The sequence below is a fragment of the Cryptotermes secundus genome, unplaced genomic scaffold (genome assembly GCF_002891405.2).
Source record: "Cryptotermes secundus unplaced genomic scaffold, Csec_1.0 scaffold194, whole genome shotgun sequence".
NCBI classification, from domain to species: domain Eukaryota; kingdom Metazoa; phylum Arthropoda; class Insecta; order Blattodea; family Kalotermitidae; genus Cryptotermes; species Cryptotermes secundus.
In genome coordinates this window covers 422,632-449,282 of record NW_019738957.1, presented here as the reverse complement: position 1 = coordinate 449,282, position 26,651 = coordinate 422,632, and the positions used below count along the sequence as shown (strand labels likewise).

Sequence of the window (26,651 nt, the reverse complement as noted above, 5' to 3'; positions counted from 1 at the left end):
TCCAATACTTTAAAATATTTATAGTTAGTTTGTTTAGATTCTGTTTGGAATTCGTAAACCAAGCTGGTTCGTGTCATCCCTCTTATTATTTCTTTTGACGGGGGCTGAATGTGTGCCACCTTGTCCTTCTCGAGAAGAGGGTTCTGCAAATATTTTATGAGTATATTGTAATGTACTCTAATACTGTTTCTAAGTATATTGATGAATGAAACAAATCAAACTTTTGTATATATTCATTATTACTCTTGTACCACCTCTTCTACACCGATGGCCTAAGTGCCTTGCATAGGCTCCATAATTACACATCTAACCACATGGTCATCCACTATCAGTAAGGCAAGGGAAAACATGATATTTTGCTGGGTACCTGACCAAACTGTCATGCCCTGCAGAGACCACAGGTGCATCTGCACCTCTTACATTGAGACCCAACAGTGATGTACACACCTATGTTCATCATACTTTTGGGGGAGTGGATGAATAGACCAGTACACAGGATAAAGAACTGTGGGCAATGAAACCTTCAGTTCCATTAGGAAGGAGGAAGTCTTGCTTGTGCACCTTTTGATTAGGTACACTTGCCTGTCATGTGGGCATTTGTTACACAAAGTGACCACAGAAACTCTTTCTAGTGTCTCCCTCACCATGTTGCACATCCTACAGGAATACCTATATTTCTGTGGAAAATGCCAGACCTTCCATCTTCATGACAACATTATACCTGTAGATTATCACCATAAAGTATCAGTGTTGTGGCATTCATATTTGGTGTAGAGGACAGCATGATTATTTTATTCCCCACTCTGAGTCATTTTATCTTCATTATCATTCTAAGATGTCATTGGCCCATATACTGCTTGAAGTGTATATGTTTTTAACACAACAGTATGTATCTTTTTTTTTGTGTGTTACAGTTTTCACACTTCTAGTCAGACCACTATATAGTTTGGCAAATTTTAAAATCTGTTTTTGTACAAGATTTAGTAAATGGTATTTTAACTTGAGCTTTATTTAGGCTTATAGACGTAGATACTGACATCCCTATAATCCCACTCACTGTGTTTTCATTAATATTCACACAGCTATCATAATTTGGATATCAACATGGTATTTCATTTCTGATCATATGTATAATTTTCTCTACAGTCAAAATTCAATTTATGCACAAAAACATGAATTTATTCTTTTCCTGTAGAATCTCCCTAAGCAAAGAAAGAGGATATATTTGTGTAAATTTGGCAGAAATATTCGCTCTTAGCAGTGAAAGGGTTCTTATTCAACAGCAATAGGTAAGAACATTATTGTTTCCATTTTTGTTATACTGCTTTTATGTAGGATGGTCTCTGCACGTTTCTTTGTTCATGCTGCGCGTGGTAGCCAAAATCAGGTTTCATTCATTTTTAGGTGGCTGATGCATGTTTTAATTTCAGGTATTTATGATTATTTATTAATCATTTTCGTAGTTCAGGTTGTATCGTATATCTCTTAAGACCATTCTACTGTTCTTTTATGGAGAATGTCTCAATTTTAACATAGTATCTTTTAAAATTGTCACAGATGTTACAAAATGTGTGTGTTGTAACAGTTTTGAACAGTATCTTCTAACTTCCAAGATCTCTTAATCACATAACCAAGTTGCTTTCAGAGGAAGCAACGTGATTGAACAAAAATTCTATGGGGATCATCCAGATTAAAGTGATGCAGGTGAACAGATCATTAGTACTCAGTATTCCCATTAACATCATATTCACAGAACTGAATGCTCCAGTAATTTAGGTACTTAAGATTTGCTGTACATTTTGCTACCTTATCTTCTTTGAGATGATTTATACTTAACATGGTGCCAGTAAGATTCAGATTCCTAAAATGTTGACCTAAAATTTGGTCTCGTGTGGCCAGAGTTTCCCAAATTCTGGAGGCTGTATTATTAAATAAATTTGTAGTATGGGATAATGACCCAGAGTCTGGTAAATTTTAAATTTAATTACACTCATATATAATCATTATAATGTAACAACATTGTAGAGAATTATTACATTATTTGTATTTAATTTAGCAGATATATCAGGTTAAATGTCACTGATATTTTGCGTGGTTTTTCTCTCGTCCCTTATTGGACATTATAGTGGAATAGTTTCAACTCATGCTTTATCTTTGAGAAGGTACTTTATTTCCATATCTCAATTTTGGTTTGGCATGTTGACTGCCGACCAGTTGCCTCCTTACACCAAAAAGAATGTAAGAAACCACAAAACACAACCACATCATTTATAATATTCAAAACACATATATTAAATTTATCATATTTATTTCCCAGGTTTTTGCGTGCCTTGTAAATATCAGAAACCACAAAGCCCATATACACTACCTAATAACCAACGTCCAAAGCACCCCCTCCCCACTTGAAATGTTACAAATTATAATTCCATTTCTGTATTTAACCATCATATTTTAACTTTTAACAGATTTAAGCTTTAGCATACATTATTCAAGATATATCCCATGCAAAACTTAAACTTAAAATTAAAATTTAGATCATAATATTACTGTGATTCGTTACTTTACGTCCATCACCGCGACAACCACTACAATCGGAACAGACACTTCCACAGCAACAAATTATAGTAATGAATTGTCGTTGAATAACAATTGGAAATACTGCACTTCCTAAGCAACGGATTGTTGAACCAGAATAATGCACTTCCGCGGTAACGAGTCACTCTTCAGAAGGCCGCTGCAGAAAGCAGTCTAGTATTGGCCGAGATACAGTGGAAGCAGTAATTGTGATACTGCAAGTGATAATAATTGTAAAGCGTGTGAGTGTATAAGTGAAGCACAATAAAGATTCGCTAAATCCAAGACCCACGTGAAGTTATTTGTCGCGTGACATACCCAACACGTGACATTACTGATAAATTTAAAAAATGGATCCATTTGAATAATTGAGTAATAGCATATGTAATTCGTAAAAACCACCTGATGGTGGTCTTGATAGATTGAAATATGTAGTGGGATGAAAAGAAATAAAAAAAGGTAAAGCTATCCCTGTAACAGGCCTCGGAGGCCCATAGGGTTGTGAGTTGTTGAGGATCCCACATTATCTAGACAGTCAGGTCAAAGATGGAAGTAAGGTTGTCAGCCCTACGCGCCGGTTGCGCTTTACCCCCAGGAAGAATCCTGGTACTCATTTTTGTTAGAGGCTGAGTCGAACCCAGGGCAATAGTGCGGCTGGAAGAATTAGGTAAATTGCAGTGACCTCATCAGGACTTGAACCCATGACCTTCAAGCTTGTAGCATAGTGCCTCAACCAACTACGCTACCTTGTGCCCCCTGAAAATAAAATAACTCTTATTAAATATTGTAATATCTGTTTATACGATTGTTGTGTTGATGGCCCTAAGTGATCCTTTGTTATACCTTTGATGTTTTCAGGAATTTCCTCGGATCTGTCCATCTGAATAGATCCCTTAAAGTAAGCTGCAACCACTACCACTACTCTTCCCCATCTCTCAGTACTCATAGTCCTGGTAATGTTTGTTATTTGACAATGCACAAAATGAAGATTTGATACAGTTTAACTGAGTGCATTACAAGCCAGATATTATTGATGGTTACATGTATATATATATATCCTAAGTTTTATACTTCTGCTTTGATAGTTGTCACTAGTCTCCTCCTGAAAGATAGCTTTGAGCTCTAAAACACAATTCAGATAGACTGTTAGAAGTGTGCCATAATGCGGAATGTATTTTATATTTTAGTGATTCATCACATTGCATGTTAATTGACAGGGCAGAATGATCAATAGACATGCAGAAAGAATGTTTCTTGCATTTTTGCAAATTCCTCATATACCCTGTAGTTCGAACCTGACCTTGTAATAGAGGCATTCTGTGACTTATTGCTCATTTGCTTTGCACCAAAATACCAGATGTTTTCTGTTTCATATTCCATATGAATTACATTATTTTATTATTGTATTTCAGAAATCAAACAAACCTTAATCATGACTTCAAGAAGAGCACACATTTCCTATCCATGATTCAGAAACTGGTATCTTATATTTGGAAGAAGGATACCACTCTTCTGCTCTATGTTTAATGGTTGCTTCATATTGAAAGACATCATGCATTTGGAAATATGCACAGATTACTCCAAGGCTGCCATTTCAAGTACAGGAAATGTACAACAGCCAATTCTGGCAACATATTCATTCAAATATGAATTATTGAAAAGCCATTCAGTATAAGTCAGGAATGCAAAGGGATGGGAAGTGAGTAACTTTAACCCATTTCTTCTTCATTTGTGGACTCACCACAGAGCATAATAGCCATGTTTAAATGACCATGGGGTTAAAGATACCTGAATAAGGCCATCTTGCCAGAGATGTGTTTGGGCATTCATTGTATTCTTGAGCGAGGCTCAGTATTGATCTCCAATGGTATAATGGAACATGATACAGTAAAGTACAATAAAATCTCACGAAATTCGATCCATGTATAATTTTGACTGCCTTCTTTCTTTGTACATATGTTTAATTTGTGCAGAACCATGACTTTTCCTAAATGAGAATTGAATGGTATTCCCACTGTGCGATAAGTCTTAAAATGTACATATACTATCTTATTTGCACTGAAAGGAACACAGTCTTCTGGTCCTAAATTCAGTTTAGATTTTAATACGAGTATAAACATTTTCATATTTGCCCCCTCTTTTCACCAAACAACACATGTATTTGTGTTCTATGCTGGACTGTGAATAGATTTCCTTGTTTTTATGAACTGTTACTTGAAAATATTTACATGTAAATGTAGTCTGTAATTTGCATTTTTCACTAATTCAGACTCCTCCCTCACACACCATTAGCCCAAATCAGTGATGTACTGTAGTTTAAATTTGTTATTTACTATTGTAATTCCATATTTCTCATTTCTTTACATGACTAATTCACATTGGCATTTGAATACTGCATGTAGGTCATTTTGCTGCATTTGATCTGTCACTTACTAGCACTGAAAACCAGGTTTTGACACTCATTAAACCAAGCAGGTTTACATGCCATACATTTTTTGGAATTGCTCAGTTTAAATCTCATCTTGAACACGAAGTAACCTTACTGATATTTGACATGGTTTTGCTCACTCCTGAGGTGGTGCCTTGATTAGGCCATGACCCTTTCCATACAAATCCTTTCCAGTTCATCTGTCATCATATCTTTCAGTGCTGTATAACCTGGCTACTGACATCATACAATAAATGACAAAATGGTCACATTAAAATACACAACAGTGTTTTAGATCTATCATATCTGCTTCTACCTACTTTCCAACATACTTATGAGCCACAAGCCTGAATGCAATTTTCCGCTCTCTAATGTTTATCTGATGAAGGGGATTCTGAACTCTTTACTTTTGTTAAAAATGATGGTATGAACTTTCAGTTACAAAACACATCATATAATCTGGTAAAAATAACAGCATGAAGCCCTCAGAGCTCCAGATCACTTTGTATTCAGTGTACTTGAATATTATCTGAATGTAACTCAGCAACTAAACTTGACAAGCAGCCTTACAGTTGGTTGGTTTGCAGAGATGATTGTATTTCAGCATCACAGATCACTTCCCTCTACAGTAGTTATGGACAAGAAGGGAATGATACAGTAAGAATTGTTATTTCCAGTATTGAAAAATTGACAGTAGTACACTTCATTTCTCTTTCAGCTACACTAAACACTTTTGCATACCGAATTTCGCCTGCACCCTTAAAAATATCTTGTAATTATTCATTTTGTTTCAATTATATATATATATTTTTTTTATAGAAATTCCACAGTACTTTATTGATAGGTGATAATGATGATATGAAGTAATTCACTCATATGCAAAAATTAGGAAAATAAAATGTGTGCAGGTTTTTTTGTATGTGTGTGTGTGTGTGTGTATTATATTTATGTCTAGAAAGTACGCAGTATACATCATTGCCTTCAACCAGAAGGTAAGAAAATTGCAAGATCAGAACATAGAAAAAGAAAGACATCTCATGTTGGGACATGGGAACTAATATGTGTATACTCTTCTAACAATAACTTACATTTTAGGTTTCTTGCAACTTTATTTTTTTTTCATGAGACGAGTTCTAGCAGCAGTGCAGACAGCATGATCACCATCTTCATTCCTTCATTAATAAGTAATAAAATGGGTAATTAATTGGTTGGAACTTGCTATTATTGTTTTTTTTTTCTATTTTTCTTTCTTATCATTTCAGCATGAAGCGCGCAAGTTCACTGTCCGTTCTTAGTAGCCAGAATTTGGAACAGGTGAGTTTTACAGATTTCAATATTCAGACACAAACGTCCATGTAAAACACACAAATTACTCATAAAGCTCTCACATATAACTGACACAGCTAACTCATGTCACACCGACTTATACTTTTCATGTTAATATTTTAATTAAATCAAGAGAAGGCTGTGCAATATGCAAATGCCCAAATATGTAAACCATACTTATTTGTTGGAATAGGGTATGAAATCAGATTAATTATGCATGTAATTTGCTCTTGCTTTTTGTAGGCTAGGTTCGAAAGAATTTAAATTCTTCAGTAGGAAAAGGCAATCCACCTCAGTGAAAATGTAAGTGGATGATAACAATGATCATCATCATCTTGCAAGTTGTTCCCCCACCTTTCTTTCTTTCTTTCACTTATGTATTACAAAAACAATCACTGGACCATAGCTCAGTCACTATAGCTGTAAGGCTACAGGATGGTTGGTAGATTTTGGGTTCGATTCCCAGCAGGGGTAAGAGATTTTTTTTCTCTTCTCTGCAGTATCCATGCTTGCTCTCGCGACCATCCAGTCTTCTATCCAGTGAATACCAGGGGCTCTTTGCACAAGAGTAAAATAACCAGGGTGTGGAGCTGATACCACGATGTAATGTGGAAATTAGTTATGTGTGGAGTTACATGTCTTCATGGTGTAATGCTTAATTAAGCACATGGACAACTTTACCTTAATACCAAAATTGGAGATCACTTGTGCTGTTATTGCCTGAAATATTTACATGGCTGCCAATGGTGGCACTTGATGGCTTCTTGACAGTGCTATCCCAGTTGCAGAGGTTATATAATATGTAACTGATTAAATTAATTAAAAAGTACAAAGTGTGATTAAGAAGTTGTTGGTGAGGAACAGATGCATGCATACATGACAGTATTGCATTATTTTCCAAATTCAGTATGGAATGAAGGCTAAAAATAAACATATGAAACAACCACACTTTAGAAGAATAAATATTTTATCCACTACATCTTGAATCCAATTCTGTTTGAGCTTTCTTCAACCTGAAGATGGTCTTTACATGTCTTTATGACAAGGTTTCGGTTAGTGTGCGTTACATTTTCAGAAAGACAAGATGTTCTTAAAACAGTGACATTTCTACAGTCCTTTTTGAGGCCATACAAGGATGTCTTTTGATTGTGTAAAATTAGTGTGCTCTGATGTTTGTAAATGGAACAAGGAATTATGAGTGTTACACATAATCATTGATGGCATGGCAAGTAATTGCTGTCGGTAGAGTACATTCTTTTCCTCATCAAATGTCCTACCACTACTGCATTACAAGGTGCGGCAATAAAGAACCCGGATTCATGCTCTAACTCTTTATTGAAAAAAAATCAGACAATCGAAATGTTATCCCCTTCAATGTAGTCCCCTCCCCGATCCCTACACCGCTCCATGCGAATTTTCAACTGTTGGAAGCAGTGCTGCAGGTCATCTTGTGTTATGCTCTTCAAGAGTTGCGTCGCTTTTGCTTTCACTGCATCCACGGACTCGAACCTGGTCCCTTTGAGAGCAGACTTGATTTTCGGGAAGAGAAAAAAGTCGCGCGGTGCTAGGTCCGGAGAATACGGTGGATGTTCCATCACTGGAATGTTGTTTTTTGCCAAATACCTCTTCACAGATAGCGCGTTGTGTGCTGGCGCGTTGTCGTGATGAAGAACCCATGAGGCATTCTTCCACATGTCTGGTCTCCTTCGTCGCACACGTTCACGGAGGGTCGTCAANGCACCACTTTAGCACACGCCTTTTTCATGCCCAGATCGTCGTGCAAAATCTGTCTAACACTTTCCTTATTGATGTTGGTAAGTTCAGAAATTGCTCGAATGCTCAGTCGACGATCTCTTCGAGCAATTCTAGCGACCTTCCCCCATTCTCTGGAGTTTTCGCAGTGGAAGGACGGCCCGATTTTGGATCGTTCCCGACGTTTTTCCTACCCTCCATAAACTTCTTAAACCATTCAAAATCTTGCGTGCGAGATAGATACTGATCACCATATACTTCTGTCAACAAATTGTAAGTTTCAGTGGCAGATTTTCCAAGTTTTGTGAGGAATTTGATGTTAACACGTTGTTCTGCATTAGCACTCAGCATTATTCCGACGGAGCTCAGACACACGATCCGCTTCTAACAATGGTCGCGGCCAGATTAACCGATGCACGTGAATGAAACTTTGTGTGACGGTAGAGGGAAGTCCACGGGTCAATGCCGTACCCTCCTCTTCGTCATCGACGTGGCCGGAAATGAGTCATAAAAGTAATCCGGTTTCTTTATTGCCGCACCTTGTATATCAGTGATACTTTTAGTAAATTTATAGCGTAATGTGCTGTATCTGTTTGCAAACATGTGATGTTTCGATGTCTAATTGCTGGGAGTTTTTAGGTAGTAAAATATGTATATTCTTATTTCCATAGCAGTTGTATTAATGTGAAAACATGTAATTCAAAGTCATTTTTGCTCATAGAGCCATTTCCTTTAAGGTAAGCTTTTTAATTGTGACACTGTTTTATTTAAAAGTGAAATATCATTTCAGTAACATGGAAAAGACATTTGTGTACAGAAATGCTGTATGAAATTCTGTCTCTTATGAAATTGAGGGATTTACTTTTTATTATTATTATTATTATTATTATTATTATTATTATTATTATTTCCCCACATATTGGTAACAGTTCTTATTGCTTTTTCTGGGTCTTTTGAAGTGATTAGGAATCATGACAGTGTACAAGGATGGACTCATAAATTAGGATGCACATATTGAGATAATTGTGTGCTGTCTCAATCAGTTCAGCTAACAGCTGATATGAAATTTAGCTTTGTCATAACAGAATACATTGCATGTGCACTGTGATTTGTCAGTATGTTTTTGACTGCGGAAGGTAAAATATGTAACTAGAATAATGTCAGTTAAGTCTGTTCACTTTAATGTTAGTATCTCAGTGTGCAGTTGGTCTCTTTCCATAATATTCTGGCATATATATCATTCCCCCAAGTCACTTAGTCTCTTGGTTTAATTATAACAATTCTAGTTCAAGAATTTTTTTTTGTGTAATTTTTCTTCTTTGCTACTCATTAAATTTGTCTTGGTCCAGGTATTTTCTCTGTTCTCTGTACTCCAGCCATATTAATAAATACGAGTACATGTACATGAGAAGTATATTTAAAAGGACCCTGCTGCTTCTAGGAATTAATATTTCTGCTGCTAACCTAGAAGCTCCATTTCATAAATTTGTAAACAGTTGTCACAGTGAGTCTCATTCTTAGAATACCTCCTGTATTTTGTAGGTCCAGGGTTTGGATCTCAGTCTCAACACCAACTGTCTTGAGTATGTTTCTGTGGTTTCCTGCAGTTCCTCCAGCCTTTTTTTGGGGGTGGGGGGATAATACCAAAAAATGGGATACAGCACTTCCTTCCACTTCATAATCATTCTGTCTCTTAATAAGTTATTATATAACATGATACTCTTATGTTGGCAGCATGGGAGTGGCGGCGGGTCATACTTGATGAGTCTTCGTGGTCGTACTGCAAGCACAGAACAGTTGCGAGTTAAAGAGGCTAGATAGAATGATCCACATTCAACTTGAGAGTCATAAACCTGCCTACATATGGTGCCAATATGACACACAATCTGAATGTAGAATGTTCGAAATTCCATGTAAGAATCGTCGCCAGCTCAATCACAAAAATATTGGAAGAAAGTTTATTTATACTATTCTGTCTATACCCAGTAAAATGCAGCATTGTTATATAACAGTTCTTATTAGCCTCAGTGTGGCTGAAAAACTGCTAGCAAGACAAAGTATAAGCTTCTTGCCTTACATTTATTTTCTTTGGCAGTAATTTATCATTTTCCCATGGCAGCTTGCTAATAAATGAAAGTTGAAAAAATCTCAGGAAATTATATGTATAGGAATTTCATTTCTCTGTGTAAATTATATGACAAAGAGGAGAACTTGAGAGATGGAGGGGAGACAGCAGGGCCTGAATTCAAGGACTTTACCATCTGACTCTCGCTTGTCTCACCTTATAATTAATTTCCTGATATTCCTACCCATAAAAAACAGAGAACCGACAGCATATGGTTTCATTGCCTAATCTGTATTCAAGAATTGCCAGTGCAAGTCTTTTCTTGGTTTCCAGTGGTTCATGGTTTCCCTTGGTCTTTTCAAATGAATGCCAGGATAGTACCGTTCGCTTGTCTGTTCATTCAGGACAGAAACCCTGTCAAAGTAACATGTTTGCTTACACCTTAGCTCTTTGTTCCTCTAAAATTCAGCTTCCATTATGGCAGATGCCCAGTTTTCTCTGTTATTTGCCTTTTGCATCCACTGCACTTCCTGCAGTTCCTATAACATTATTAAATGACAAACAACAAATTTAAATCGTGGATGAATGAGACTTTTGCATTATATTCAGTTCAAAGAATTATATTCTCCCAGCTAATTGCAGTATCTTCAAACACTTCCTCAGGAACTGCTCTCCACTTTCTCATGTTTCTCTTACTTTACAAGGATTTTTCTTCTTATGATTGCAATTCTGGGACAAATTTTGAATAGCTGTGCTATGCATAAATGAGGATATTGGATATTTGTGTCTCTGAACATGTTTTTTTTTTATGTATTTCATGTTGTGGGAATACTATAGCATCAGTGGAATTTCATTTTGTGTCTTGCATCACTTGTTTCCATGTTATGGTAAACTTATGACATTAACATGCATTCCGGTACACTAACAATCATGCATTTATGTGACATTTAAATATCATGTGCAATAAACTCATATGTGCTGTTTTTTAGTCATACATTCAAATGTCAAAATTGTTGTATTTGAAACAGAGTATGATGAGTAAAGTATAATATATAAGGCAGTGGTGCATTTAAATCTTTACTCCTACTGACATAGCTGACAAACTGCTTGCTGACCAGTTACAGAGGAGAATGAATATAGTTATCAGAGGTAAATGATCATTTACCAAGTCATTATTGCCCATAATGCCCTTAAGGTGAACTGGATTATTGTTGCACTCTATGACAAGCACCCCCATTGCACAGTCTCACTTGTCATCAGCATCAGAACTCAAGATTTCACTACACATGATACAGACAAATGCTGCCTTTTTCTTACTTCTGTTTCAAAATGAATTCATTTTTGAATTCCAAGTTAGCTAACCAACATCGTCGAAAAGTTCAGTATAATAGTAAATACCACAAAAATTCTTTGAGACTTACAAATTATATGAACCCAGGATCTACCTTAATGTTTCATATTTGGAATTGCTTTGGGGTTCTTTAGTAAAAATTCCTTCTGTTTAATATTCTGTTCTGTTTTCCTTTAACGCCCTCATTTTGATATCTTTCTTTAATTTGCAGGAACCTGTTAAAGGGAGATTGAAAGAATGTGTAAAATCTAGAGAGAAAAATATTATATCTTGAGTTCTGATTGCCTATGTTGTAAATTATTAGCTTTCCTCAATTTTCTGGACAAACAGTTTTAATATCTTGAAGCAGAATCATCCCAGTGGCTAGCTAAAAATGTGAATGATGCTGAAGTAAGTATTTGAGAAAAAGATGGTCAAGAATGTAGTTTGGCAAATACATCACCTTTACTCTTTTTTTTTTTTTTTGGCAATTTTGTTTACTTAACTGAAATAGCAGGCAAAATTTTTTAATGTGTGTATTCTCTTGTAAGTAGTATAGTAGCTCTATAACATCAAAACTTCCTCTGAGAGGCTGTAATGCTCAAATGACTTTATGAGAACATTTCATCTGGCAATGCTTGTAACAGCCTGCATTAATCTTTTTGATAAAGTTTCTTATAATTTTCATATTATAAATTGTTTTATGCTGTTTTTTAACTGTTAGCCCCCTGTTAGGTACCAGGTCACTGTCATAAACTTAAAGCAGAACCTGCTACTTTTGCAGCCTAGGGCCTGTAGACAAAATAGAAATAATAGAGATATGTATAACATATCACAATGTTAAAAAAGTAAAGATTGATATATCCAAAATACATAATGCAATGTTGCCAGTGTAAACAGACTGACTATTACACCATGACATTAAAGACTGGCATCATGTTCTTATCAGTGTTCCCTTTAAGCTACAGACATGTGTGGCCATATAGCTGTACAGCTGAAACCAAGTGAAGTAAAGGGAACATTGCATTATTGGTGCTATGAGGAAATCAGCATGAAATCAGATTATAGTAAAGCAGAACCATTGTAAAGTGGGGGCTGACTATATATTAATATAATAGTTTAATTTTTATGTTCCTTTCATTATTATGGACAATGTACATACTATATTTTTATTTAATACACAATGCAGAGTTTTGTTGTTTTCATATTGTTTGGAAATGGAACTCTCAATTCCCAATATTCTGTCATATTGGGATATTCGATGAGCTATATTATGAACATGCCCTAGCATACAAATCAGGACCTCTCTTACTATGCAGATAGGTGAAAAAAATCACGACTATTGTTGGTATTCTATAGTTGATTGAAAGGTGAGATATGTTGTAGCTTAAATTTATTCTTCTGTTTATCATAATAATAAACCTGAACATTATTCCAAGTTGTATGTACGTATTTATACTGTTTTAACATACCGAATGAATGTATAGTTATTTTACATTCCAAGACAAGGCTACTGGTGTATACAATGAATTTAGCAGTCATTCATATTATTTTAGAAACTGAAAAACATAGCAGATTCATTCTAAAACCAAATTGAATAGTATCACATATCATTCTTATGCATTTACATTTTGAGTTAGCAGTAACCTAAAATGAACAAATCTGGTATTAAGCCTGTCAGACACTGAATGTGAAAATGTACATCCTAAGACAGAATTTTCAGCAGTCTTGGGCTAAGGCACTGGACTTTTGCATCTTCACTTCTGCTAGAGAGTAAACCTTGGAAATTTGGGTAATACCAGGACTGTCATGTTTCAGAATGAATATTAGCTGTAGTCATCTGCTGGCCAGCACTTTTATCGCTGTAAGTAATAAAAGTAATAATGGATTCAATGTCATAAAATTTCCCTCACCAGAAATACCTTAGCCTTTACCAGGCCAAAAAGGTTTGTAAGACTGTAAGTAGAGTTCATCACAGACAAAGGACATGCATTCATGTTTATGTCGGGTGCTGTCTGTAATGACAGAGCATAGCAATGTTTTCAACACAGTTTAAGACTTCTTCATTCCATGTTACACTTCTTATGACTGATAAATTTATGTATTAAGTACAAAATGTGGAATATGTGGAGAATGCTTGTGATAGCTATTTATAATGAAGTTTCAGCTTATCATACTTATGATTTTATTATTTCAAAGCAATTGGGTATTTATACCGTAAGAAGAATTCCAGTTGTAAAGACTATGTATTGTTATTTCATGTTAAAACAGAGAAATGTGATTCTGAAACTAGCTAAACTAATAGTGTTAACATCCACCATTAAAGTGAAAAATGTGCAGCATTTGTAGTACAGAGTTGTAAAACTGTGTTAAGGAAATTCTCTTTATGTGTTTCTTTATCCATTATTCTTAATTATAGCAGAATACTTGGTTCATTATATTTATATCAAGTTGTTGTAGCATAGATACTGTATCGTCAAAAACTTTTATTTAATACATGTGTTAAAGAGGTACATGTCACTTTTTAGACTACTTTGTCACTGTTTCTTCCCAGAAGTCCTCAGTTTTGAATGTAAATATGTGTGCGCATGCGTATATAGGACTTATGTAGTTAGAATGGAATGACAGCTTATTTCTGTCACAGATTCTGGGATACAGTGATTTCTGTTTAGTTTGATAATGTTTGAAGAGTATTATTTTAGGCAAGGTGATTATTGTTATTAAGTTTTTGTACACTTTTCATTACAGCCCCAGTTCAGCGAACTTATTTCATTGTATGTAGCAGAACTGGCATTCTTTATCTCCCTAGATATTCCAGATAAAGTGTATGAAATTGAACAGTCTCACAATACCAATAACTATGCTTGCTGGTGGAAAAAACAACAGTAAATTATTCTGTATCCAACAGTATTTATGTTTGAATACACAGAAGGAATTTAATTCCTTTCTGTAGACATGTGACATTTTCTATTGCATTTTGTTTTGAAAATAAGGTTTTTTATGTAGGATATTTCTAGCACTGTGGCCAACTGGCTAATGGCTTTATTCATTAGGAATATTATTATGTATAACTGGAAATGTAGGCAGCAGCACCCTATGTAATATTCTGAGAGTAAACAACAGTATTCTGCCACAGCTAGTTGTAGAGAAAATTTGTAGCTACCTGTTGTTCATATATAGCATTGTTCTAAAAAAATAAAAGAAAAGTAAAGCTATCCCTGTACCAGGCCGTGAAGGCCCATAAGGTTGTGAGACGTTGAGGGTCCCACATTACGAGTATCTAGACGGTCGGCTCAGAGATAGTGGTAAGGTTGTCAGCCTTACGTGCCAGCCACACTTTACTCCCCAGGAAAATTATTTAATTAATTCCTGGTACTCATTTCTGTGAGAGGCTGAGTAAACCCCAGGGCATCCCGATGAGGTCACCGGATTTTTCCAGTTGACCTAATCCTTCCAGCCGTACTATGGCCCTGGGGTTTACTCAGCCTCTAACAGATGTGAGTACCAGGAATTAATTAAATAATTTTCCTGGGGAGTAAAACATGGCCGGCTCGTAAGTCTGATAACCTTACTGCCATCTTTGAGCCGATTGTCCAGATAATGTGGGACCCTCAACGTCACAACCCTATGGGCCTTCACGGCCTGGTATAGGGATAGCTGTACTTTACTTAGCATTGTTCTAGCTGTTAAAAATTAATTGGTTGCAGTGGTAACTAGAATTCCTTCTATAAGTTATAACTATATAAGGAGTAATGGGAACAAGATGATGGATATAATGACTACTTCTCTTTCCTACTGCCAAAAACTAGAATCATGAAAACTAAAAAAAGACCATTGAATGGTTTGTGAATTGACTCCAAACTGAGAATGTGACAGCAGGTGTAGTGATATTTAATTTCTTTATTTTTAATATAACTGTTGTATATAATTATGATAAGTGATTTTCTTCCCTTTTAATTTATTGACGAGTGTACAGTGTTCCAAAATGCATTCTTGCACTCTGTATATGCCAGCATAAAGTGTAGTACACTATTGCTTTCTGTATGGAAATATTGTGCTTTGAACTTGCTTTACACAGGATCAATAAAATTGAATAGAGTAAATTTAAATTAATACCAGATAAACCAGTGGCTGATTTCTGTTCTCTTCCTCCAGTCTTGACCATTTAATTTCCATATTTTTAACTTCCCAAGATTGTGTAATATTTACTTTATATTGTGTATTTTTGTATAGCACAATTTTTATATTCATCCAGTTCCATAACCCTTCATGCAGTAGTGAGTGAGTAGCCTTGGCCATGCTCCAGATGTTGATGCACTGTAAACTGTGCTGTGCTGTAGAAGCTGATATAAATGTAGTAGGCTAAGTTCTCATTTTTACCCCTTAAAAGAACAAAAATCCCCAGCAGCAGCACAGTTGCAAAGTGGAGAAAATTGTGCAAGTTGAATAATAGCAGTAGGATCAGAGGTTTTCACAGCGGTGGTTATGAAAAGTACTATCCTCTGGGATATAACGCCGTGTAATGCGTTTAAAGTCAACTGACATTTCGGAAGAATATATCGCCACCATCATCAGGGTCGAATAACCCGAGCACCAGCTTTCACGCCGATATCGTGCACGGCATATGCAATCCTGAAGATTGAGGCGATATGTTCTTCGGAAACGTCCGTTTACTTTTAACTGGTTACAGACGCAATATCCCAGAAGATAGTACTCGAAATAGTAGTTAACGATTTTACCGGCTGAAATGGTGGTGGCGGCTGCCTCAAACGAATTGTCGTAGTATCACTATCTCGCGGATAGATAGTAGCATGGTATGCATGCCCGTGCATGACGGTGTCCAGTGTGTTCCAGTAGCATAGACCGGCATAGACATTGTACTTTGTGTTCATCCGTCGTTTAATGACTGATGTTAAATAAATCCAATTGAAATAGTAAGTCAGTTCTGAAGCAAAGCAAGAGCGTTGTATTAGCTGTGAGAACAGTAGGTAAGTATAAATGTACACTTAGCTTTGTTGCATAATTATTAAAGATTCTTTGGTACAGAGCTGGAAATTCGCTTTTTGTCCATACCGACATCACAACAATTAATGACATGGAAAGAGCCAGGGATGTAAAAGAGGGTTCACGTGCGTGGTCTGTATTGCCTTAATATGGTATGCTTCAACCAGATATGATAACGTTTTTGTGTACTATTTGAGGTTCTTACAGCGATAGCTGGGAAGAATACCAAGTTTTCCAACGTGACGCCGTGTATTCTGATAGAAGTTCACCGACGTTTTGGAGAAACATGGTATTCTTGATATATTTGTAATTAGGATCATGTTAGTATGAGGTCAATGATCTTGTTCCCCGTAACTATGTAAGTACATTTAAGGAAAGAATATGTGACAGTAGGCTGGAAGCTAAAGTACATCCACCTCTTGCCTAATGGAGTTCTGAAAAGAAATTTTTAAAACAGAGGAAATGCGGCAAATATTAATAACAAAAATTGATATTATTCTCCAGAAATAGTTATTCACTAGAGATACACAGCTCAGTGATGATTTGTGGGTGTACTTAGGCGGTTTCAATGAGTTGTTTTGATTGTGTAGTTTGTACTCTCAAGTCACCATTTATATTTGTTTGATTTTTATTGCTGTGTTATAATAAAACTTCCTCTTCCACATTTCTGCCTGCTATTTATGCTGCATTGATTGACAAACCAGGTAGTAGAATTTACTTTTTTGTTTTTTGACCTAAGGATGAACTGTTTGTTAATATTCTTTGAACTGTATAGTCAGGTGGTAGCAAATAACATGGCAAGCCTTGCCAACCTCAATGCCATAGATGGATTCATTCAGTGATTTATTATGTTTATCTTCTTCAAAGCATGTTATTAATCTTCTAGAGTTAAAGCTCTGAATTTAATTATGAAATTAATTTTCCTAGAGAGGTGTGTTTACGTCCTGTCACAATAGTTTCAGTCTTCTTCAGCATTGTGGATAAGGTATCTTCACCCATGCCCAAGTTCTTGTTTAAAGTTACATCTTTTTGGTACAGTACATGGAAATCCACCTTAGTATTTTAAGTTAACATCAGAACTTCGTATGATTCATAACTGCAGCTGGAATAACTTGTGGGTTGCATATACAACTACCCTTTGCCAAGTAGGTTCTGTAGGGTCCGGTCAATGGTGTGTTAGACTCTGAGTTACTGAGTTTCTGGACTCTGCCCATCATCCAATATTCTAATGAATGCAACGTTTTGGAAACTGGATCTATTTACCTCGGGTAGAAAGGGTGTGGAGGCACCTACTATGTTGGATCTATTAGATACAGCTATTGTCAACTAGTGGACGAGTGTTTTAGAATGACAGACAGTGGACTAAGTTCAGAATCTCAGTAATCCCAAGTTATTCTTCGATTTTCAGATATTTGATTTATAGGACATATTACAAATGCAGGCACATAGTAGACTCTGTATAAGAATGTATGACTATATAGCCATCTGCGTAAAACCACCGCACAGTGTAAAACACACTGTACACACTGAACGTGTATACGCCCAGTAAGTAAAGATCCATTTGTAATAACTGAAATATGTGTCGTGTTGATGGTAGCATAGTTCTACATATTATATATAGCAGCAGTTTCAGTACTTCATCAACCAATGCCAAAGTGTAACCGATTACTAGTGGACTTGAATGTGTGAGGCCCTCGAGAGGAGGTGCCTACATGACGATAGCACGGCGTTATTTCGTATGTGCAGTTTTGTAGCTGGAGAGTGGACGGTGGATCCCCGGATTGATGTGGGGAATGATGTCATCTAGGGTGTGGTGCTGGGAAGGCCCTTAAGTCTGTTAGCGTCGCCAAGCCAGTGGTAGGCAGTTGATAAGATACACTCCTCGTGGTGGAGGCACTGGCTATTTCCTCATAGAATCGCCTTTGTAGGCGGGACAGTGTCAATATAACTACTATAAATAGTGAGTGATGTATAATTAAAAATGATAGATTAGTGATTGTGACAAAGAATAGGTAAATTAAACCTAAGGTTGTAAAGCCAAGGGTTCGTTGTATTGAAGTTTCTTCGAAGAAAGACCTGTTATCGACCTGAGAAGGAGATCCATGCCTACCATTATCCTAAATCCAACCTGGTTACTTCTGTATCCAAATTGCAAGGAAGATTATCTAAAAGTAACAGAGTTTGAGGAAGGGTAAAGGTGGACGGAGCGGCAAGCAGGAGTAGCCGGAGCAACTAAGAGGAGGAAAGGAGCGGCCAGAGCAGCGGGCAAAGAAGAGGGACGGTTGCAAAAGGAAGTTGTGATGCAGCAGTCTACATCACTGTTTCATGATAATGCATTGGTAATACAAGAAAAGTAATAGAGAAATAAAGAAACCTATCCAAATCTCGTCTTCAGACTAGATATTGTGGCACAGCATTGTGTGAAGTCACATAAATAGAGAGGTTGAAATGAAAAAGTGAAAGGAATTTGTAATGCAAATGGTTTGTGCAAATTATGGTGTTCCCTTTATCTTAGCCATATATATAACTGATTACAGTCTAATGTTATTCCAAATCTTAGCAGATGTAGACGAAAATTATGGTCCCATACAGTCTTAAGTAGCATGAAAAATTTGTTATATTGTATTTTTTAAGTTCAGCAAACCATGGTCCAATGTAATTAATTGTAACGATCTGGGAGACTACTAAAACTAATAATAAACTCGCCCTTGGGAAATACTTCCTTTAGAAGAACCCTAAAACTATAAAAATATAATCAATTTTATACATACACAAAGACTTGTGGTTAGGCCATGTAGAGCGAATGCCAACCAACAGATCAGTTAAAAGCCTGTACTCGTGGAAACCAAGACCAGCGGGCCTACCGAAAATACGATCGGAGGATGATGTTAAAACTGACAATAAGGAAGATGAAGTTACCAAATTGGAAGATAACAGTCCTGGAAAGGTGTGGTTAAGAAGATATCCATAAGTCCCTGTAATCAAATTTAAGGGCAAGAAGAGCGCTGTCGTCTAGGATATAACCGCCACGAGCACCTCACATCCTACATGCTAAGGGCAACTTTTACACCCTCGCATAGGTATACATATTATCGCGGGAACTGAGCGGTCGGGGCGATCACGTCATAACATCTAAATTGTTCGAGAAGTCGCTCAGCTGATGCCAGTGAAGAGTGACACACCCGGAAAGCTGCTTTCGCGCGAGTTCAGTTTAGTGCAGAGCGGACTGGTGACCCGTGGCTCTTGTGGTCAAATAGTTGGTGCAGTCTGTTAATGAGTCCGAATAGTAAGTCTGTTTTAAATTCAGTTTCAAGAGAGCCGTTGGAAGAAGAGGCGAGTGTAATGAGCGACCAGTGGCGCAGCGGTGAAATAACGAATTGACAAAGAACTACCCGTAAGAGAATAAGTCGTTGCAGACGATGGGACAGTAAGTTCTCCAAATATCGATAACATGTAAGAGTATTTTCTAATTGTATTTTTCTACCTACGAGAACATTGTTACACTTTAGCTTTTTCTTTAATATCTTTTATTCGCCAAAAGGGACTATGTAAAATTTGTTGTTTTGGTATGTTCCGAAAGGGAGTTAAATGTTCAAATAATTCCATCATATTAATAGTATTTGTTAGAAATACTATGTACTAGAGAGCATTTAAGGGGTACTTACCAGGAGTATGGAACAACGTTTCCCCCCCCCCCAAATTGCATTGAATTTCTGTCGTAGTAATGGAATTTTTCTACAGAAGTTTGTTTTTAAGCACTATGAGAGAACTATACTCTGCTTAGTAGCTTGTGCAAAGGAGAACTTCCCCCCCCCCCTATTCCGTGATATTCTTAAATGCATTACTAGTAACCTCTGCGCTTCAGCTATGTGTGGATTGCCTCATTTTGTTCAGAAGTGATTAAATTTGAAAGGATAATAGTTTCACTTGGATGTTATTTCATGATGTCATATCAATTTAAATTTAGCACAGGTCATTTTTGATAATGAAGGAACTATTATATGGCGGAATGCATGATAGAAAATGGGAGAACCAAAGAAAATCTGTCTCAGCCCACTACAGTCGACTACAAATTGTGACTCTGCATAGGAAGTACGTAATTATACAATTTTATTGTAGTGCCCTGTGTTAATGTAACATATTAAAAATTATTAAAATCTAAATGGCTTAACTTATTCTGTGCTATTCTGTCCGATTCCATAATATGTTCCTTCATATGAATGACACGAATGTTATGCCATCCAGACATATTCTGTTGTTATATTTCTTAATCCTCTCCCTCCAGCAGTTACAAGTTCTATTGAAATGGGCAACTGAATTATTTGTAGAGATTGGTTTCCAGAAGGGAACATGTTTGTAAGGAGTCAGGGTGTCTGGTGTCTTCATAATCCGTGTTTTTATCATCATCATCAGTAATCTGTCAGACGACAGGTCCACAGTCTCTTCCAAAACAATTCCTCCACTTAATGCGATCTAGAGCTTTCTCCTTCAAATGACAGTATCCTCTTTTGTCCCCAAGGTCATCTAGCATCTTCTTACGTCGTCTTCATCGTCTTCTTGTCACTTCTATCCGCCCCTCTATCTTTCCTTCAATAACTTCTTTTAGAAGGCAGTTTCTGCGTAAAACATGACCAATCCAATTAGCCTTCCGTTTTCTTATTTCGTGTAGGATATTCCTCTGCTCACTGACTCTAATTAACACTTCTTCATTTCTCACATAATCGGTCCAACTGATCTTCTCCATCCTTCTCCAACACCACATTTCGAAACTTTCCAGATGTTTCTGACCTACTACCCTAAGTTTCCATGTTTCAGCCCCATACAGAGCTATGCTCCAAATGTAGCATTTCACTAGTTTCTTCCTCAAATTTAAGTGTTTTTATATTTCACGTAAAATTATGAACTTTCGTTTTGATTACGTAGATGAGTGAAAAAGTAAAATGGCCACTTGGAGCGACATTTTCGGTAATTCAATCTTAACTAGCTGAACTAAGTCATAAATTCTACTCCAGACTTGGAATCACCGTTAAAGGAACAGTTCGGGTTATTTCTCTTTTATTGAAATGATTACAAAGAAAGCAATATGCCGGAGCATGCCATTTTTATGATATAGTAATTGGGTGCCCACTTCAGATATGTGCAGGTTCGACCCTTCACACCGCCCTCTAAAAAGAGACAGAAACATGTTGCCGTCACATGCCACGAGGCACGAGAAAACCGTACGCACTGCCACATTGGATATTTAGTGCAAGTTCACGCGTCCGCGAGCGGCAGTGGCAGTCGCTTCGATTCAGCGTGAAGATTCCGTAATATAGCACTATAAAGTGGAGTTATTATTTAATAGCAAACTCTTACTCTCCCTTATTTACACTTTTCTTTATTGTTTAACACTTTAAAAGTGAGCCTTAGTTTTGTAACTTGAAGTATTCGAATAAGAAGTAAAGGCAAGAAAAGCGTGAAATTTGTATGAAAGAAAGTATCGTTATTTGTAACAAGTGAATCTGTTATAAAGTGCAAGAATAGCAAAAATTGATCATGGCTACAGCGACATTTTCAAAATGCACTTCGGAAGGCGTTTCGTCAACATGTACGGATGCGGCAAACTGCAGAGATGCATAATTCGACATTGACGTAGTTGCGCGATGACTGTCCCTCTTCTAGTGACTCGGACACCGAAAGAAGTCTCAGGCAGCCGTCAGCCTTTCCTCCTCACACAGTATCATAATCAAAATGGAAGCTTACAGGGCCCGGACTGTTATGGCGCAGTGTTGCAGCTGCCATCATTTTGCCGCATCTGTGTCCACTGCAAGCAGTCCCGAAGATATCTCATTGCCACCGAGTGCCCGGAACGAAATAACGGAGAGAAGTTGAAATGCTGCTGCTGTGAAGTGTAGCATCCCAGCAGTTATAGTGTGTGCAGAAATTACACTTCAGCCCCCAAGTACCCTCCCATCGTACTGTTGCAGCCAAACTGGCTACGCCAGAAAGGTACGCAGCAGCAGCAACCTACCAATTCAGAGGCCACTACACCCAACGGTCGTTCTGTGAAGACAGCAGAGCTATCGCCCAACAAATGCAGCGCTTCTGCGACAGTGGTTGTACTAATAACTACAGTGCAATTAACCATGGCGGGTCTAAAGACCTTAGAGATGAACGACGGTCGATTCACACGCATCGTGAAAGCTGTCTGCAGTATCGTCATGAGTGAAGGGATTCTTTTGGCCGTGTTCTAGCTCAGGCAGTTAGTCGCCTGTTTACCACTCTAGCGTCCTGGCTTCTATTCCAGGTCCTGTGGGATTTGTGATGGGCAGGCTTTTTCTGAGTAATTTGACTTCCCCTGCGAATTTTCACTCCACTGACTGCTCCATACTCATCGTCCGGGGCTGGCAGAATAAAGTCCTGCCTTCGACGTCGGTGCAGCACACGGCGGACCTCTTCTCTACAGAGAAGGTGTGTCAAGAAATACAAGTAATAACACAGTTTTATTTTCTCTGTACACTACAATCAGTCATGAGTGGAGACCAAGGCGACGTGTCAGCTTAGGGAACCGGCCGTATTCTAGCCTTTGTCATTGCCAAAGGTCCTGAAGAACTACATCACAAGAGACAGTGGGGATGCAACCTGCTTTCTTGAGGTGATAAATGAGAGATTTACATGACTAATTTAAACAGAAGTCATCCCCGCTCTTCCTGTTGGGACGGACCTCAATCTCAGTCGCCTCACCGGTGATACGGTCCATGTACGGAGATTAGATGGAGAGGATGCTGGTGTCTTGGACCTGGATGCAGTGTCCCAAATCGAAGCTGTCGTCTGCAACGGCTGACTTGTCCAGATGTTAGGTCAGATTTTCCGGTCGTGCTTCGCCCAGGTATTGATTTAGCGGCCTGTTTGCCCAGTATATACCTGACTTTAGTAGCAAGGGATGCCGTATACCCATGGCGTCTTCAATCCTAAGACCCCCTTGAGAGACTGCTGGTTTTCCTCGACGTAGCCCGATGGGTTTCATGGTGTGCGGAGACAGATTCCTGCTAATACAGCTGAATGTGTATCCACATAAAGCAGGATGCCACGTAGTCTGGATCATTGTGGACAGTAACAACGCTCGCTGGAAGACTGACACCCCGGCGGATCAGCCTGTCGATGTAGCCTGGATATGACCTCGAGAAACTTATGTTCATCATGCAGGTTGTCCCGGCTGCACACAGTCCTGGCCCTGTGTACCTCGGTGGAATGTACGATATGGCTATTGGATGTGTGGCGGTATGTTTACGGTAACCCACATGGCCGAGTGATACATCAGGTTTTTTCTAAATATTGATGTCCGGGAAATAAGGCAGGCCGTCTCCGTACTGAACCGGATACTGTGATGGATAATTTTCAGACTGTCAGGGAAGCCATTCGGCTTTTCCGATCCATGGGACGAGATTCTGAAGGTGTCGTCCACGTAACAGAAGTACCTGACAGGATACAAGATTGACCGACCAAATGCCGTGTCCCAAAACCGCTCCATATACAAGTCTGCAATCGCCCTATCCAATTATGGGCCCATCATTGCAGAAAGCCTCAGAATATCTCGAAATGTCCGCGTAGGAGAACCAAAATCTCCGCTATCTGCTTCCTGGTGAAAAATGAAACTAGAACTATAGGCGTTATTTTTGGTTTCGGCCCGGAGACAGCCCAGCATGCGAACGAAATGTCTAATGTTATTCATAAAGTGCAGAGCGAGAACCGGTCGGATTCGTCAGATATTCAGACAAGGTATTTTTATTGCTAGTGAGGTGGGACTAAGTCCCTTGTACTGCAGCCACTTCTGGCCTATTGTGCCAGCCCCAGATGATAGGTGAGGGTGACTGTGGAGCAATTGGTGGAATTGAAGATTGGCAGGGGAAACCGAAGTACTCGGAGAAAACCTGCCCCAGCGCCACTTTGTCCACCACAAATCCCACTTGACCGAACCCGGGCCGCCGCGGTGGGAAGCCAGCGACTAACCGCTTGAGCTATGGCGCGGCCAAGAGAGAAGGTAGGGGACCCAGTGACCCTCACAGTCTGCTTTAAAGGAACCCTCTCCGTATGGATCTTCGGAGGTCAGTGAAGCCTGAAAGGCTTTGGGCCCTTTGGCTCAAGTGGTCTCAGTCCTCCACATTACTCGTGCTCGTGTGACTCGCTATGCTCGCGGGAGTAATGTGGACGATATGACAAGCCACGAAACAAGCAAATTTTAAATATTTAATTTGAAAACTATAGCCAATACGTAAATTAAAATACGACTACAGCCTATACACACTACGAGTAAATATACGGATCCTCACGTGCCGAAGTCTGGCGAGCAACTGAAGTAGTGTGGACGAAGATTTACGAGCACAAGTAAAAGCCAGACGAGTCTCCCGACGAGCACGAGTAATGTGGACGCGCCTTTAGAAAACGATTCTTTCTTGAGAAGGAGGGTCTTGCGCTCCACTGCACCATTGAAATACTTGTTCAACGTCCTGTAGGTCTGGTCCACAAAAAGAGCAGCGATCTTCAGAAAATAGCCTGCGGTGTTGAAGACCACAGTCGCGTTGCACTTCGGATTTACTGATTGAATGTTTTGGTTTCAATAACTGTCGCCGTTTGTTTTTATTGCAGTTTTCTAGCCTTGCGGCCGTCTATTAATAACGCCTGAACTCAGGGGTCGAGTTTTATTAAACCTGGTAGGAAGACTATTTTGCCACTTGCTGTTTCCGCACTGTTCGACTTCGCGTTTCACGCTAGGCATGAATAGAACACGGCTTGTGAATTTTACCCAGTATGGTGTGATACACAGAAATGACGTTAGTGAAAGCATAGGGGAGTAGAATCGAGAGCTACGAAATAACACTTGTTAAGTATGTAAGATAAAAGGTAGAGCATTCCCTGTAATATCCCTTGGAGGCCCATAGGGTTGTGAGATGTTGAGGCTCCCACATTTTCTAGACGGTATGCTCACAGATGGCGGCGAGATTGTCACCCCCACGCGCCTGCAGCCCTTCACCTCCAGGAAGATTCCTGGTAACCGTTTCTGTTAGAGACTAAGTCGACCCCAGGGTCATAGTGCGGCTGGAAGGGTTAGTTAAAAAATCCAGTGGCATCGGGAATCGAACCCGCGACCTTTCAGCTTGTAGCATAGTGCATCAACCAACTACACTACCGCATATAAATTCACATCATTCTGCCGAAGGCTCGAGTCCCTCCCTGTCAGTTTCTGCACTTGCATATTTATTCATAGACCTACAGTAAGACAAGCTTTGTAAGCTATTTTATTTGAATCAGCACATTACACAGAATTTCTCATTTTAGTCCGCGTGTGATCCCTCATGAAAACATCTGGGTCCAACCCCGTGATACTTAAGTGACTCGGTTTACTCATTTACATACTGGCCATGCCTATTTCACAGTCTGTATGTAGTCTGTATAGCGAGAGGAAAAGGGCTGGACGACCGGGTTTCAATTCCCGGCAGAGGAACGAGATTTTTCTCTTCACCATAGCGTCCAGACCGGCTCTGGAGTCCATCAAGCTTCCTATACAGGGGAATCTGAGGGCTCTTTCTCCAGGGGTAAAGAGGCTGTGACTTGAAGTTCTCCATTCATCTCTATCTAGTACCGATGTCTAGTATGGTGGAGCTATACCTCCACTCCCATATGCGTCTTCATGACATGGTGTTTAATTAATTATAGGGACAGATTTACCATTTCACAGTCGAAATTATGCTCTTGAAAGATTCCAACGTGAAGTAACAGTAGCGCAATTTCAAATTCAGTTAAGAAGTCTATGAATATTTGACATGGAAATTTTCACCAAGAACTGAAAATTGAACTGGTCACCGCGCGTATGTATGTGTACACAGTGTGAAACGACATTCACGCACAGGCTCTTCATAGTGTGATTCCGTGTTTAAAAGAAAGGTCGATAATATCATACAGCGTATGGTCTTGCCAAGAGATCTTCGGTAGCCCTGGAAGTGACTATAAACGTAGTCCTTCGGGTGTCTCCAACAGGAAAAAGCCAGCTAGGGTTAGATCCAGCGATTAAGGAGGCCACGAAATCGGCCCAGGACGTCCAGTCCACTTTCAGCCATCGCTGTCCATCTTACCCAGTGTGCGCTGGAGCTTTGCCTTGTTGAAACCACAACCTTTACCTCACAATTAGAGGACAA

General features: G+C 38.5%; 2 protein-coding genes across 10 annotated transcripts in view; both read left to right on the top strand.

Annotated features, from left to right (window-relative positions):
- Positions 1–13,042, top strand: part of LOC111871390 (kinesin light chain) — a 223,677-nt gene extending 210,635 nt beyond the window's left edge. For 4 of the 5 annotated variants that reach the window (XM_023864474.2, XM_023864471.2, XM_023864477.2 and 1 more), the window contains 2 exons: positions 6,265–6,316; positions 9,815–13,042. In XM_023864474.2, the coding sequence (XP_023720242.1) occupies positions 6,265–6,316; positions 9,815–9,901 (139 nt within the window). In that variant the 3' untranslated portion in view covers positions 9,902–13,042. The remainder of the gene's footprint in view (positions 1–6,264; positions 6,317–9,814) is intronic. The other variant, XM_023864479.2, reaches the window with a different exon arrangement.
- Positions 13,043–15,986: 2,944 nt separating this feature from the next.
- The window catches only part of LOC111871375, a 37,777-nt gene continuing 27,112 nt past the window's right edge, over positions 15,987–26,651 (top strand). For 3 of the 5 annotated variants that reach the window (XM_023864447.2, XM_023864448.2, XM_023864449.2), the window contains exon 1: positions 16,015–16,463. The gene's annotated coding sequence lies outside the window, so the exon portion shown is untranslated. Of the gene's footprint in view, positions 16,464–26,651 lie in introns of all 5 variants that reach the window. The other 2 variants (XR_004513767.1, XM_033754232.1) reach the window with 2 other exon arrangements.